The following is a 16,421-nucleotide window of genomic DNA, read 5'->3' on the forward strand; positions in this document are numbered from 1 at the left end:
CTTCATTTTACCTGTTTTGTTTTTTAACTGAACTTCTCTTACACATTTTTGTACATCATCATCATCATCATCATCTGGATTACTAAAATTGTAGCAAATAAGAAGGTTCTGCCACTATCTGCAAAACTGGCTTTATGTACAGACTTTTATAAAGGTTTTTTAAAGTCTTGCTTTTTATTTGAGGGCAAAAGGAGACTTGTTGCCAGCATTTTTTTGTCTCTGCCTTACTATGACAATGTGTAATATATGAATGCAACACACACTGGAGTCTCTCTATCATGGAGCACTGAAATTAATTACAAGGTCAAAGCCCATACTCAGCATTGCTCTCTGTGCGCTTGGTTTGGATGGTTCACCTTGACCACCCGCGGACTTAACCATTGGCACATTCTTATTTGTAAAGCTATTTTTGGTCTATTGTCTTACCTACAGATCTACATCCTACAAAAAGTATAGAAGGTTAGTGTCTTCACTCCAATTACTTATTTTTATAAATAAAGTCCATACTGAACTGGGAAAAGGGTGTTTAAATATGCTGCTCCCTTTGCTTGGACCAGTTACCTAAATCTTTGGGAGTTGTTTTCATTAGATGCATTCAAAGTGTTTCTAAATGACTTGGAGGAATAACAAAGGAGTGTTGTGATAATAGAAATCTAGTATTCATAGTAAAAATTCAAAAATACAATTGTGCAAAAAAAAGGTCCAGGTTAGAAGAGATATATCTAGGAAGAGCTGTGGTTAGAGGAGGTTTGAATGATACAATTTAAAATCTGAAAATGGTGAGTTGATGACTCAAACAAAAATGTGACTGAATTGGAGGAAGAAGACTTGGCAGTATAACTCAATCAGTGCTGACTGTTTCAGACATCCATGAACACAGTTTCAGCTCGTGCTTTGTAGACGAGTACTCTCATCACAAAGTGACAAAGTCATGTACGGTTATGTGAGACTACAAGCCGAGTGACAGGTGATACAGCAAGGATGCCCAATCCAATTTAGCAAATGTGTGTTGCCTCAACTCCCCCGTCCTCGCATCTCTACCTTCTGAAAGAGCTTTAGAGTGATGACGAGATGCAAATGCATGAAGCTCCTCACTTCCCTTCTCTCTGCTCTTACCCAGTGCGGTCTTCTCCTTTTCTTTCTTTTTTATTCATTGTCTTTCTCTCCGTTCCTTCCTGTCTCCGTCTGTCTGTCTCTCTCTCTCACTCGTCCTCTCTCCGTGTCCCTCCATCTCCTCAGCAGTTTATCATAATCACATCACCCCACTGTGATGGAGCACACTTAAGGCTTATTATGTGTCTCAAACACACACACACACACACATGGACACACTCACACAGGAATGAGATCCACTTAAGCCTTATTACATGTCTGACTGTGCTTCTAACATGGGGGATTATCCAGGGGACTGTATGCCAGGGCAGAGGGCAAGGGCTGCAGGTAGGATGGGCGGGCACACACACACACACACACACACACACACACACACACACACACATATGCACGCACGCACGCACACACACACACACACACACTCAGCAGGGGTGTTTTACAACAAAGACAGTGTTTGTAGGGGCAACCAAACTCATCACTTGCATGTGTGTTTATATGTGTCTGTGCTTGATACACACACAGCATACAAGAATGTACTGTATAGCATCTGTATATGTGTGTGTGTGTGTGTGTGTGTGTGTGTGTATGTGTGTACTGTGAAGAAGTATACATGGCAGAGAGTGAGCACAGGATGTCGGTGGAGTATTTATTTCCCTCCATCTGTGTGACCGTGTGTGTGTGTGTGTGTGAGTTTTATCAGCAGGTAGCGCAACACTCTCCTCCACTGTCCTCAGGTGACAGAAACACACAACTGTAATCTGGTTGATAATATAGCTTTTTTTCTGCATCTTTTGATCAATTATGTCGAAGAATAATTATTGTAAAGAACAACCTGGTAAAAAGTTGAATCAGATCGTTTACGGTGCTTTATGTTATTGTGAATTGTGCCTTATATCAGTTCTCACTTGTTTTTTTGGGTTTTTTTTGTATTCGAATTCCGGCTGCCAAGGATCATCTTCCCTACAAGTATTTCATGAGTAGTGCCTTTGCGTCCTTGACCTACTGGCATTTGAAATAACCTGTTTGAATTGCAACACAGAATCAAATCACTCATCATTTACACAAGTGCAAGTGCATTGCTGCCACACAGAGGTCCACTTTGCTAGTGCCCTATAATTTCTATACAGATGGGCTACAATAAAAGTGCGTAAAACGAAAAATGTCAATTCATGGTAAAGCTATGTGTGATTTCATAAAAATTACGAAGTTTTTCTAGTGTCCAGACAGTTTAAGACTTGGTGAGCGTAACACCTAATTTCATTACAACTCGTATAAATTTTGCCTGGTCTGACCATGCCATGTGGGTATGTACCGAATGTGCTTAATTGACTCCCGTTGGCTTTGTTGCAACTGTTACCATCAGACAAATTAAGATGACTTTCCACTAAATAATTCCAGTATTGTGCCCTTAGAACCCATACAGAAATGTACCCTAAATCTGTTTAGCATTTCATTGTAGACAGAACTCTTACGTGTAGATGGGCCAGAATATATGAATGCACATCACCACTTGCATCAAAAACAGAATTATATACTAAAACACCTTATCAGGCATTTGCAAAAGACAACACAAAGAATCTGACATCCTCTTCCTGGTTCACATTGGAAGGGTATTATTGTCATTCAGAAATATGCAGCAACTGCAGCGATTCTAATAACAACGTGCAGCTTTCATTATGTGAAATCGATTTCCCTGACATTCTGCGCAAATGATCTGAAAAAACGTTCAAGCCTTTTGTGAAAAGGAGAAACATTTGACATGTGCCAATTACCGTGTTCAGTGTGTTCCAGGTTTTCTTTGAGTGAATGTGAGACTGAAATGGTGAAAAATGTATTTAAAGTTGCTCACAGTCTCTCTCTAAAATGTTCTCAATAGTTCTAACCTCTCAGGGGTATATTGTTTTAGTGATGCTAAATTCAGCCTCGGTGTTGTGTGTTGGGATGTTCTCCGGATCGAATAATTAAATGCAAAAAAATGATAAATCTGTCATTTGTCAGCCTGAAATCCCTAAAGTCAGTGAAATGATGAGGCAGCAATGGGATGCAGATGCACGCTTAGTCTAGATCAGGGGTTGTAAATTCATTTTCCACCGGAGAAATGAAAAGAAATTTGTTTCCTGGGATACAGCCGCATGAAAACATATTGCCTATTATGGTGGAAACCATGTAGGTGACCTCTCAAAGCACACCTGAGAAACATTTTGGGTACCACCCTTAAGTTTGAGAAACCAAAACCCTCTCTAATTTTATGCCTCTTCTTTTATTTTCTTGTCTCCCCAGTTCCTCTCATTCACCCTTTCCCTATCCCACCTCTCATTCTCTGTTTTCTTCTCTCCTTGGATCAGTCATGAATAGTCATGAGGTTGTTATTTGCATTGCTGGCTCCTGAAAGAGGCTGAGTACACAAAGGTGACAGCCATCAACCTCGGGAGGCAGCGGTGTTGAGAGATGAGAGAGAGCAGATGAGAAGGAGACAAATAAGTGGAGGTGATAGAAAAAAGATTCGGAGAGAAACCTAAGAAAAGGGAAAACGAGACAAAAAGAGACCAGAATACCAAATAAAACTTAAGTCAAACAACTCAGATGAAAGTATTTGTGTTCCTACCTCAGTATAAACTGCTCTGTGTTTGAACCAGTCTTCATGTAGATGCCAAACGCCACCGTCTTGCCAAGTCGAACTGGGCTGGGTGGCACCAGAACCTCCACATTTTCATCCAGTCTCAATTTTTCTCCTTTGGCAGAAACCGGGCCCATTGTCATTACCACCGAGCCAGCTTTGAGCATGTCCTGAAGACCCCCATCCACCAGGGGGCTCCACTGTCCCCCGAGACCCAAGCCCAGGCCTCCAAGAGGCCCGACATTTGCACTCTGACCCCTCCATGGCTCATTAACAGTAGAGGGACACTCCTGATCAGCTCCTTCCACTGGTATAATCGAGTAATACACATCCACTGATGGTAGAGTCACTTCGGGAGGTCTTTTTCTCACTTGTGGCGGTGTAAACCAAGCTGGGGGAATCTCCAGACGGACAACACAGATGCCAGATGGTCCCACGAGTCGGCAGCCCGCCGAGGGTGCTGCTTCACTGGTGTCACGGATGGCCACAGCTCTGACACATGGGAGGAGGGCTGTAGGAGGCGGGTCGGGCTCATCCCAGCGCCTCCCCACCAGATAAAACAGCACCTGAGGACAAAACAAATGCAGATAATAATAATATTGCCATAATGGCTAAATTAGTAGACAGACAGCTCTACAAGCAATTTTCTTCTTTCTTTCTGTGTAGATAGATGTCTGCATATGCACTGAGTATATTCTTTAAAGCTGCACTAATCGATATTTTTACATTAGCAATGGATAAAATTACAGTGTGATGTGAAAGGTGTTGCTTGTAGTGACAAACCCAGAGAGAGTTATCAATTACCCTGCACCCCTGCAGCTTTATGGTTCATTTTCTAGCCTGCAACTTTATTGTTTTGGTTCAATCTCACAGTTTGCACCTTTTAAAGCCAAAGAAGACACTTCAGTCAGTCAGTATTAATTATATGATAACTGAATCCACGAACAAATAGACAAACATACTATAAATTGATACATGAAATCCTAATGTAATGGAATTTATTCATGCTTCTTGTTTAGCATTATCATATTGGTAAATAAATCCAGGCGAAAATAAATATCCACTGCACTAACACCTGCTAATACCTGCTAACATCTGGCTTTTTAATGCAATAGAAAATTGTACAACTGGCATCCACACCCCTGTCAAATGACTCTGCAGTAGAAAAAGGTATTTATTGCCTCAGGCTCTGATTGGCAATGACGAAAACACAACACCAGGGTGAAAGCAGTAATTTTAGCTGCCTAACCGGCCTGATGCAATGACATGTGGCCACTATATACCGTCTCTCTCCACCTAAATGGCATTAAAACATTGTTCCAAATTAGTCTGCACTGACACTGAAGGAGAGACTAAGTCATAGATATATAAAGAAAGTAACCATGGTAGTGTTTTCACAGACCTCTGTCCATGCTGCTTTTTAATGCAACCTGTTTGCTAGACTGTCCAGACATCAAATGGACACACCAAAAAAAAAAAAAGTAAGTATGAGTGCGCACACACACACACACACACACACACACACACACACACACACACACACACACACACACAGACACTCATACATAAAGGCATACACTGCTGCAGAGCCAAGTGCACAGCTCTGGTCTACTGGCAATGGGAAAGAAGTCTATCCCCTATTTGGAGCAGGGTTTAACCATTTTACCTGCGTGCATGCACTAATCTGGTGGAAAAGGGGTATAAATGTGTTAAGAGTTTGTCACACCACAGAACAATGTGGCACTAACCTCAGCCAGATGTGAATGATTAAAAAATCACTAGTGATATGAAATTAGGTATCAAGATCATGACAACATTAGCAGTATTCTCTGCTCGAGACACTGGAGGCGGGTCCGCTGTGGGAGCTGAAGCGAAGATTGAACGGCTGCGGAGTACGAGGTTCAGGTTTGCCCATGAACAGTATTACTCCATAAATGTTTTCACATATTTTCAAGTATTTTGCATAAAATGTGTTATATATATATGTGTGTGTGTGTGTGTGTGTGTGTGTGAAGAAGCCTAAAACTTTATTCACTTGTATTAAAAGAATTAAAGTCAATGAAGATTAAAACTGGCAGTACCTGTATCCAGGGTCGTGTTGACCCCACTTTGGGCACCACCACTTGACCTTTGACCTTCCAATTCAGAGTCACCTGGTTGGTCGTCAGTAGCAGATGCGGTGGCGGACCCTGAAGCAGCTCCACTGGGATTGGCTGCTCAATGCTAAGGTTTCCGTAGCTGCAGTTGACGCTGGGCAGGGATTGCGGGACGCCGATGGCTGGTTCCAGCTGGTGGAGGAAGAAGGGCTCAGTCCGTGATGACAGGCTGCCATTTCGCATAACCTCCTGATTGGCTTCTCGTAGAAAGAAGGCGGAGTCAGCACCACTTAGTTGGCACTGGGCGGGGAGGTAGGTGGGTAGGGAGGAGGAGAAACGGGGCTGGGAGGAGTCCAGGCCTCCTCCTGGTCCGACTCCTGCTGCTCCTGCATGGCTGTCACACACTGAGATACGGGAAGAGAAAATGAGGAGGAAAAGATTAATGTCATTATAATTATAAAAACATGCCTTTCATAAAATAACTAATGCAAAGCCTGGCTAAAACATGGAAAGCTTAGTGTCATTTGTAACTGAAAACCAAAGCATCCAAATCATCTATTAAAGTCAAGTCAACAAACAGTGCGTAAATCTGAGACTCATTGACCTGCGAAATGCATTTTTAGTGGATACACACACTGATATAAACGCATGCGCACATCTTTCAACTTTTTCACATAGATTCACACATGCATTACAAACTGCTGCCACAACATACACAACAGTACAGTGTTTCTTCACAGTTTCTCTACAAGGAGAAATGAGCATAAACACATCAGCAGTCAAGTATACAAGAGTGATCGACTCAGCATCACACAGGGCTCTACATTAATGCATCACTTTATTTAAAATCTCCATTCAAAAGGCATTACACCAGCATATATCAAAAATGACACATTGCTCTTTGGTAGTTTATTTCCATATATTTACATCCAATATTTATTCATTTCCGAGTGTATTTACCAGACATTTCGCAAAGATTGGGAGTGTTTGGAGCCGGGGATTACCGGGGTTTTGGGGCAGTATCTCATTTCCAGAAAGGACAAGGGGTTGCAGTGACTGCGCAGTGATGGGAGGGAGTTTTTATCCCTTCTCGTTATCCTACATCACTCAGTGTTTGTTATTCATCTGCCATTTGGTTGGTCAGCATTATATTGTGCAAGGCATAGAGCTACCGGACTGATCACTTATTGTTAACTCTTTGAATATGAGCTAAATGCTAACACGAGCCATGATGGTTTTGTAAAGTCCAGTAAGAGCTTGCTACTTTTATGGCCCGGGTATGAGGTTAAGCTACCATGAAAGCTAGTTAGAGTTGGTAAATTCTTTTTCATTTTAGGGACTGAAATTCTTTTTTTTCAGATTCACAATAGGAGTCATGGGAACTATGCAAACACACTATGTTTTGCCAAAATTAGTTTTGGTTATTTTACATTTGAGATTTCTGTTGTTTTTTTCTCTGTACTCTTCTCACAAGTATAAAGTGGGTGGAGCTGCATTGGATAAAGGGCGTGTCAGCTACTTCTTTGCAACAATGAGGTTTTAGCAACATTTTAATCAGAATCAGATGATGGCAGGGTTTTTTTTTTGTTTTTCTTTGTGATTTAAACCACTAGCAACACTGAATAAACCACTTTCACGTCACAAACCTTGTAACTTTAGCGCTGCTCATTGCACTTAGGCTTCTTACTACGGTGGCTGCCACAAAAAAGCAGATGGCCGCATCTGGAGCCTGTGTTTAATTTGACCATTCTGGGCTACTATAAAAGCATGGCGGTGCAACATGTCAGTCTCTACAACCCGCTCCCTATGTAGATATAAACAGTTCATTTTAAGGTTAGGAGAAGCAAACAATTCTTATTTTCAGGTGATTACACCTAAAGAAAACGTATTATATCATATTCCATGTCTGCCAATATATCCCAATGATTATAATACACTGGTCATTAAAGTTTTGAATGTTCAATGTTCAAGATGTCAAACAAAGATTTGAAGCCGAGCCTTCAGGGACTGCATCTACATCTATCTGTGCCTTCTTAAACGCTTTCATAAATGTAGATATTTGAATCAGCCTTTAGTTTCCACTGCTAAGAAGATTAAGAAGTTAAGTTTTTTAAGCAGATTAAAAAGTTAAGTTTGATGTGTTTGGCCAAGCAGTGATGGGCAGAGAAGCCATACTTTTCAGTGTACTCAATAAATAGAATCTGTTCCTTAAAAAGAGTTATACAAAAGGTTCTGTTAAAAGATTTGTGCAAAGAATTGTTTAATGCTGGCCCAGAGCTCCAACAACATACACCTGAACTGAAACACAGCTAAAAGTTTAATCAGGTTGGATAAGGGTATTGTGTACAAACTAAAAGTTAAGCCCTACCTTATTTTGTGCAACATGCACATTTTCACAACACCTAATTACTGAATAAAATATTTGGTATTGCTTCTACTTCCAGATTTCCAGAAATCAGAGGGAGAGAAAAAGGTGAGCTTGAGCGACTCGCTCAGGGCTGTGATGTCTCGAGAGGTCGGGAGCTTTTTTCCTGGAGCTTTTGAGGTGTAGGTGCAGGAAATGAAGACAATCAAAACGATGCTTTCTGACTTAAGCTCAGTGTATTCACTCTTCTTTACAATGTCAACTTATTATTTGAGACAGAAGTAACAGAAAACAAAAAACAGTTATGTAAATCAAAACTCCAGCTCACTGTCTCCTGGGTAACATAACTAAAAACTCTGTTCTTCTCTGTCTGTCTCAATCACTCCCCTCTCTTCAACAGCCACTGACTCCCCCTCCCTTCCAGCTCCGCCACAATCAGCTGATTTGTTTCAGCTGGGTAGCAATCAGTGCCCTGGCTGCCTGCCTTCTGGCTTATTGTGGGTCTTGTAGTCTTTTACTGGATGCCATGATAGTTTGTAATCCCTGCTGCAGCCACTGAGAGGGAATGTATCTCCCCTCAATGGGCCTCGTTCACAAACAATCTGTATGCACAAGTCTGTAATTAATCAGTATTTTCTTACCTGAATTTGTTCATACTCTGTGAAAAAATTTAGAACTGCCTCAGACCATGTGTTCATGCAAATGATGATGGTTTGGCTTACTTAGAAAATGTAAATAAAAACTTTGTAACTAAATGTGTGACATATTCAAACCGTAATAATTTAAAAAGGCTATAGACAAATTTTAAAACAGTTAATTTACTGATTACTTAATCAAATGTATTAAACAGCTATGAAACTGACACCCTTTCATCCACATCAATTATTATTAAAATGATCAACTATGAAAACTGAGTGTCCCAGTTTTTATTTTAAAGAAAATGCGCATATGTTTGTGTATGTATTTGTAGCCAGCTGTTTCTGACTGCCATTACATTTACAGACGCTCATGGTCGCTGATGGTCCGACACTGTTGTGTTAGAGCCTTAATATGCGCAGAAACAACTTCATCATTTTCTCCATGATGCACCTCACTGCTAATGTATTTCCTTATGTAGATAAATGAGGGCGAGGCAGCATGCTGATCACAGACAGCGGGCACAAGCCTGCCATCTTAGAATGATTCTGATTTACCAACATACGCACAGAGGTAAGAACAAAATCAGCTGGTGCGCATGCTTCATGAGTCGTGTGGTAAATTTTGCGGTGCACTTATTTTTATGCGCAGAGTAAGAACGTTTCTATGCACATATTAGTAAATGAGCCCCAATGACTCTACCTCTTATGACCTCACAGGGTTTAAGCTCACTATATGCTCAGTGAACGAATAACTGAACATGTACTGCTCACAATTAGCACTTGACCAGAGCTCCCACTGCGTAGTCCCACTCACAAAACTGAAACATGGCCTAATGTTTACTTCAGCTCACTAACTAGTGAACTGTGGTCATTTATGAGGGATAAGCCAGTGAGGCAGGGATTTAGTTGGATAAAGATACCATTTGCAAACTCAAAGCTGGAGTCCCACTCTATTATATTCAACATACACATTTTTTAGGTCTACTAATAAATAAAATATTCAGTACTAGTTTCTACCTTGAGATTTCACGACATGAGAGAGACTGAGAGGTGTGAGCTTGAGCGACTCACTGATTATCACTCAGGACTTACTGTACATTTAATGTGAAGTACATTCAGTGAATGAATTACAGAACATGCAATCACTTACTCAGTGTGGCCCTGCATGTACGCTTGCTATTGACAGAGCTCAACTGAACTGAAATGGATCGTTTCAGGAAGTGATTCAGCTCAGTTTGTCCACCCTAAAGATTTGTCTGTTTGAACCAAACTTTTGTAAACGACACAACACTAAAAAACAATCTTTGTCAGGAAAACCGCTGAGAAGCTGAGCTACGGTTAGTTAGCTATAAAGCTAATGAAGGCCATGTCTTTGCAGTCTGTGATTCAGCAATAGTAGTTAACAGGCTTACCACCAAATTTTTACACAACACACATTTACAGAGATTTGACATGTGCAGTGCAGTGTGTAGAAATGCACCTGGGAATGGGAACCACTAACAACCGAAGTAAGCACACTGTAGAAAAGGCATTTACGGAACATGAATATATTAAATGGCTACTGCTGTAAAAAGTCTACAGAGAAAAATCATAAAAAAATAGTGCATTTCATGACAAAAATAGACAGAGGGATTTCCATTTTAACACACCAAGGAACTCACGCTGGCACAAACGAAACACACACAAACAGAAGTGGGCTGGAGCTGAAATGTATGTGTGTGTGTGTGTGTGTGTGTGTGTGTGTGTTTGTGTGTGTTTCCTTGTGTCCTAGGGTAGCGGAGTGTGAAAATATAATGAGGGTGGGACAGCATAGCGCTGTCTGGGGCAAGTCATACTGAGGCGACTTCACAAAAAAATAATAGCAGAGACATAAAGTGATACCTCAGTGCAACATGAATAAGCAGGCTGGTTTGGTTATGGTGTGTGGGCACGTAAGGATGAGTTTGGAGTGAGAAAGACAGGAAAAAGGAGAAAGAGAGACAGGGGGGTGGTGATGCGTAGAGAGAAACACAAAGGGAAAATAGCATAAAGGAGGGTGAGACAGAAGACAAGGAGAAACTAAAAGGAGTGAGACAAAATGGGAAAAGAGGGGGAGAAGATTGAAAAAAATGAACAAAAAAGTACAGTGTGACAGATTCGAGATGCTGGCATTTTTATGTCACACAGGATGACTGCATAAACTTCACTACAAATGACACCAAATTGAATGGTTGAATCTTTGTCGCTGAAGAATTCAAGCAACTTTTTGAATAGACAGATATGCCCTCCTGCACCAATATTGTGCATGGCACTGTGTTAATAAAGTTTTGGAGTTGACATTGCAGACAAAAGGGGAAAAACCCAGAGAAAGAAGAAAAAAAAAAACTAAATTCTGAACTAAAATTCACAAGTGTTATGTGCTTGGTCATGTGTCATATGAGGGAGACAGTTATTGGTGAAGCAAACTTTGAAGGGCCATGAAAGAACACATTTCTTTCATTATAATAATGAGGTAAAATATAAAGCTTCTTTGGCTTTATCCATACTTAAATAAAATCAAACATGAAATAAAGTAGGATTAGAGGTCAACATTGTGTACATTTATGCCTGCAGGGTCACAGAAGGCAAACACTGCATGTTCTGGACCTCATCATCCATACTGAGAGGTTGAAAGTCACATGCAAAAAAGGCTGGTTGAAACAAAGCCAGGATTAATTTTCAATTGTACTTTGTTATCATTCACTTTTGATTGACAGATAGGTCGTGTGGTCAAAAAACATCAGCACATTAGTCTCAGTAAGCTTTAGGGTTTTTTTTTTTTATTCTTTTCTCATTATTATGGGTGTCCTTGAGATGCAAACGCCTGTGTCTGTGTGTGTCCACGGGAGTCTTATGAAGCATATGTCCCAATCCCGGACAGGGACCTCGAACAGCTGACACACACATACACACACACAGGCGAACACACACATGCAGAGCTTTCTCATGCAGGCAAAGGTTGACCCTTGGATAGAATCATTAATATATTAATAATTAATATAAGAAACAAATGTACTCCTTTCATATTAGGTCATATTTCTTTTCTTTAATTATTCGTTATCATGGTTTTTAAATAAACCATATTTTGACTTGCTGTTGACTCTTGATAGCTTGTTGTGTTCTGGAAATATTCAAAATTTTTCCTGGACAGAGACTCCCTGAACTGAAATAGTTAGTATGTAAATATAATTTACGGACATGAACAGCAGGCCAAGATCAGCTCAATAGGTGGCGCTATACAACAAGTCAGGGTTGTTCCCTTTCAAATCTGGCATCCAAACACTGGTGTGCCATTGGCTACCATTAAACTTGGCATGGTCCAGATTCCCTGGCATCATTACTTTGGCAACCACCAACCACAACAGGAGTCCATACCCGCTGTGTCCTGCTGCACAGTGTGTGTGTGTGTATGTGTTTTTCTAAGTGCCTTTGTGTGTGGATTTATGAGTTCTCTAGTGGATCCCTTTATGTGCATGTATGTGTTTGTACGACATGCATAAGTGTAACTGTGCATATATGAATAGGTTTTTATAGGTGAGCCATAAGTAAGACAAAGTATACTGCATCTAAAAATGTGTGTGTGTGTGCGCGCGCACACGCGTTTATATGCGTGTGGAAAATTGGACAGGAATAAAGCCAGATGTACAGAGATTTGACAAGGCCCATCTGTGATCCCTCTCCCCCCCCAAAAAATGCCCATCCTGCTTTATTTCCAAGTACACACACACACACACACACACACACACACACACACAGCCAATAATCAAAACACAGTGAAGCGTGTAGGACAGGAAGAAAAAGAAAGGAGGAAAGACAGCGAGACCCAAAGCAAGATGGGTTTCGAGTGAGCGGGAGAGATACCAAGACGTGATAAAGGTATCAGTGCTGCATGGTATTGTGTTGGTTAAATATTGACTCAGATTTTTATATTTAATTAGAGGGAAGCAGTTAACACACACACATGATCAGGGCTATCTTTCACATCAGCCTGTCTGGAAGTGTGCCTGTGTGTGTTTAGACAAGTAAGACAAACTCAATATTGCAACAGCATTCTCTGCAACGGCAAATTGTTGCACGCAGCAGAAACATGAGCTTGAATGTGAACACTTTCACACACGTTATCCATAGCTTCATAAAGGCTCAGTGTGTAAGCTTTGGGGAAATTTAGTGAAATCTATGGGTGAGTATTGCAGATTGCAACCAGCTTAAACTTCTCCTGGTTAGAATTCCTTCAGTGCTTATTGTTCAAGAGGTTTTTACCGGGAGCCGAATTATCCACACAAGTCTCTCCGCAAACGAACTCAGTGATGTAAACCAGTAAAAATACTGAAAAAAGTAGTTTCACGTTAAATATCAGTCAATATTTTCCAATGCTGGTTGACATGTCAGACATGGGCCGCTAAACCGAAACAGAATTATCTGCAGAGGTCTTTTTCCCTTCAAAACAAACAGCCCTGTGATTTAAACAATTAAAATACTAAATAAAGCAGTTTCATGTAACAAAGCAGTGTTTTTCAAATGCTGTTTAACATGTTGGACATGGGCTACTAACTCCACACCTGCTAATCTGTGCTGCCCCTTTTCTCTGATAACTTAAAGTCCAGATGTTTAGGGAGTTGTCACCAGGAGCTGAATTATCCATAGAGAGCTCTTCCTCTTCATAACAAATAGATTCAGTGATTTAAAACGGTAAAAACACTGAATACAGTAGTTTCAAAATAATAAAAAAAAAGTTTTTCAGACGCTGCTTGTCATGGAGGGCCTGCTAACTATGGTGACCAATGTGAAAACCTGAAAATGCAAAAACGCGACTGGCGATATCGAGCTCAGTGCTTGGTTTGTCCGTTCTGGGCTACTGTAGAAACATGGTGGTGCAACATGGCAGTCTTCATGAACGAGGACCTGCTGCCTATATGAATGCCCCCCCATATTTTCATGTGATTAAACACTAAAGAAAACATTACTTATTATGTTTTATTCAGTTTCTGCCACTATGTCCCCCTAAATCCTAAACACTAGACCTTAAATCTTTCTTTGCATATTTTCAGTTTCATTTTTTAGCAGGTGGTGCATTGGCATGGTCCAAGGTTGCCGTGCATTGCCAAAGCAGAAGGTGTCAAAATGCTCCAGAATGTAATTTTTGATTTCCTGTTACTCCCAATTTTGCTTTATTATATGACAACCTTTTACAAACTACTTCTCCTTCCACTCTCTGCTCTCCTCCATCTGTTTTGTCCTCCATGCCAGTCCTCCTATTTTTCTTGCTTAAGGTTTTTATTGTGTACACTTGAACAGTTACTCCTTGTATTCGTAGAGCTGCCTATTAATCGAAGCTATTTGAAGCACACAATAAAAAGTAAAATATTTCTGCAACTGCTTCTCGACATCTGTGATTGTTAGAATACAAAAATGTCTAAAACTGACGAGTGTTTGATGAAAAAGCATGAAAACATCAGTTTTCTTTTGCTTCAGTCAAAGCCTCTATCCACAAGAGTAAATTGTCCCCCACCCTCCACCTGGACAAAAAAAGAAAAAAATAAAGAATATAGTGCAGACAGAGCACAGCAAAGAAAAATCCATCACGGAAGAATTTCCTGAAAAGAATTAACTCCATTGATCACACAGATGGCACACTATCTGAGAGAGAGAGACGGAAAGAGATGGGAGAGATACAGATGGATACGGGGAGATATATAGACGGAGATGGCGTGAGATGTGGAAGAAAGGAAGGAAAGAGTGTTGAGGAGGAGAGGTAATAGGGTGAAAGAGGATGGAGAGGATGAGAGAGGGATGAGCTTTCTATTTTTGAGCAGAACATTCATCACAAGCACACATTTATTTTGGTGGTCTCTCTCTGTCTCTCGTCCTCTCAGCTTGTCTCTCCATCTCCAGTCCAGCACAGTGTCTCCTAACTGGTGCTCATTTTTTAAATGTTAAAAGGAACTCTGATGATTTCCCAAATGAATATCACCTAACTAACCATGGGGAGTGCTGCTGAGCTTGGTGTACAATAATGTCCTCTGTGGCTCTGGAGGAGCTTCACAAATGACCCCTGTTGAGTTCTCTAGATTTGAGACTGAATGTATAAATGAAAGCTTGCTTTACAAAATGGGAGAGTAGCATTTAAAAGACATGCCCCCTTCTGCCAAAGGGTCTAATGAAAAAAATATATTGCATTATGAGAAATGTAGGATCCAATTTTGCTGGAGATTACCACTTTAAAAACTTTGATTAGATGAAAGTTTTTAGGTCACTGAAGTTACCTGTGGTCACTCACGACATTATAAAGTCTTAGCATGCAGCACCTATTGCTAATGATTTACTGGAGACATGTGGATGACTTTGGTGGTAATTTAGAAGTACATTCCCTGATTTCATTACACTGGCTCCAAAAGGGTCAACACACTGTTAATATTTTGATCACAGTTACTAGCTGGGATATGTTTCAAGACATTTTGGGGGATTTGACAACTGAGCCAATCTCCTAAAAGCTGTATTTCTAGTAAAATATACGATTATTGCGACAGATAAAGATGGATGCCAATTAGTAGTACAGGGGCTGGAGAAAGTAAGCACAATACCTAAAATATTATGAAACCCAGTGCAATAGCCCTGCAAGAAACTGGAAACAAGAGTGCTTATAATGGATAAGGTTGTCAAGACTGAACGAGAGAGGTATTGATACAGCTCAGCTAGTCTTTAAGACTGTGATATTGATGTATTATATTAAAATTCAAGATGCCCCTCATATTTTCCCACCTGTATCTGTTAGTTACTGCTATCCTTCTTTCTTGAGGCAGTTTGTCTGAGCTTGCTGTATGTTGTGATGTTTTAAAGGTATACCATGCAGGATATTCCTAAAAACTCATACAAAAGTAATCCTTCTCAATAATCACTATTGAGCCATTGTGCATGGAGGTGTATTTATCTGCAGACACTCTCCCTCTCCCTGTATTTTCTTGTTATTTTGCCGTGTACAGGACATTTCTGTCCTGGCAGGCTGATCTGATGCACTGCTTGTATGTATAGTATACCAACAAAAAGTAATGCACCAGAATTTGCGCATAACACATGTAATCATGAGCCAGTAGTTTGTATATAAACCACGTAATAAGAAAGGCTGCAATAATGCGACCATGAGTTGATGTGAGTAATGAAGGAAGTAGTAAAAACAGAGAAAGTCTGCCTAAGAAGTCAGGTTTGGGTGGTGGATGGGTTAAACAAACACAGGACTTTCCCTTAGAGAGTAGATGTTTGTGTCCTGTGTGAAACCAAGAGCACTTTGAGATATTTTGAGGTCCGTTGTCTCCACGTTTCTTTTCCTGAACCTAACCTACATAATTTTTCATTAAGTATGTGAGTTTATGTTGAGAATGTATCATGACAATGCAGTTTTTATGGTGCTAATTTGTTAGATATTATATAAATCATTGCATTGTTCTGGGTGTGAATTTGCATTTCCTAGGATACTGAAAGCATGACCAGCCTTACTCTGTGTTACCCTGGCATTCTCACCCTTACGCTAACCAGTTTCTACTCCAATCCAACCTATGAAGGTAATGAGTAATAGCCAC

The 16,421-nt window shown here is 40.4% G+C and overlaps 1 protein-coding gene across 1 annotated transcript in view; it reads right to left on the reverse strand.

Annotated features, from left to right (window-relative positions):
- The window catches only part of LOC121944502 (transmembrane protein 132C), a 347,177-nt gene that overhangs the window by 210,591 nt on the left and 120,165 nt on the right, over nucleotides 1-16,421 (reverse strand). Inside the window, exons 3-4 of the mRNA XM_088076513.1 lie at nucleotides 5,812-6,230; nucleotides 3,719-4,296 (exon numbers count right to left, since the gene is read on the reverse strand). Coding sequence (XP_087932639.1) covers nucleotides 3,719-4,296; nucleotides 5,812-6,230 — 997 coding nt within the window. The remainder of the gene's footprint in view (nucleotides 1-3,718; nucleotides 4,297-5,811; nucleotides 6,231-16,421) is intronic.

Source organism: Plectropomus leopardus, chromosome 4, assembly GCF_026936395.1.
Source record: "Plectropomus leopardus strain MGB_pleo_1.0 chromosome 4, ASM2693639v1, whole genome shotgun sequence".
Taxonomy (NCBI): Eukaryota; Metazoa; Chordata; class Actinopteri; order Perciformes; family Serranidae; genus Plectropomus; species Plectropomus leopardus.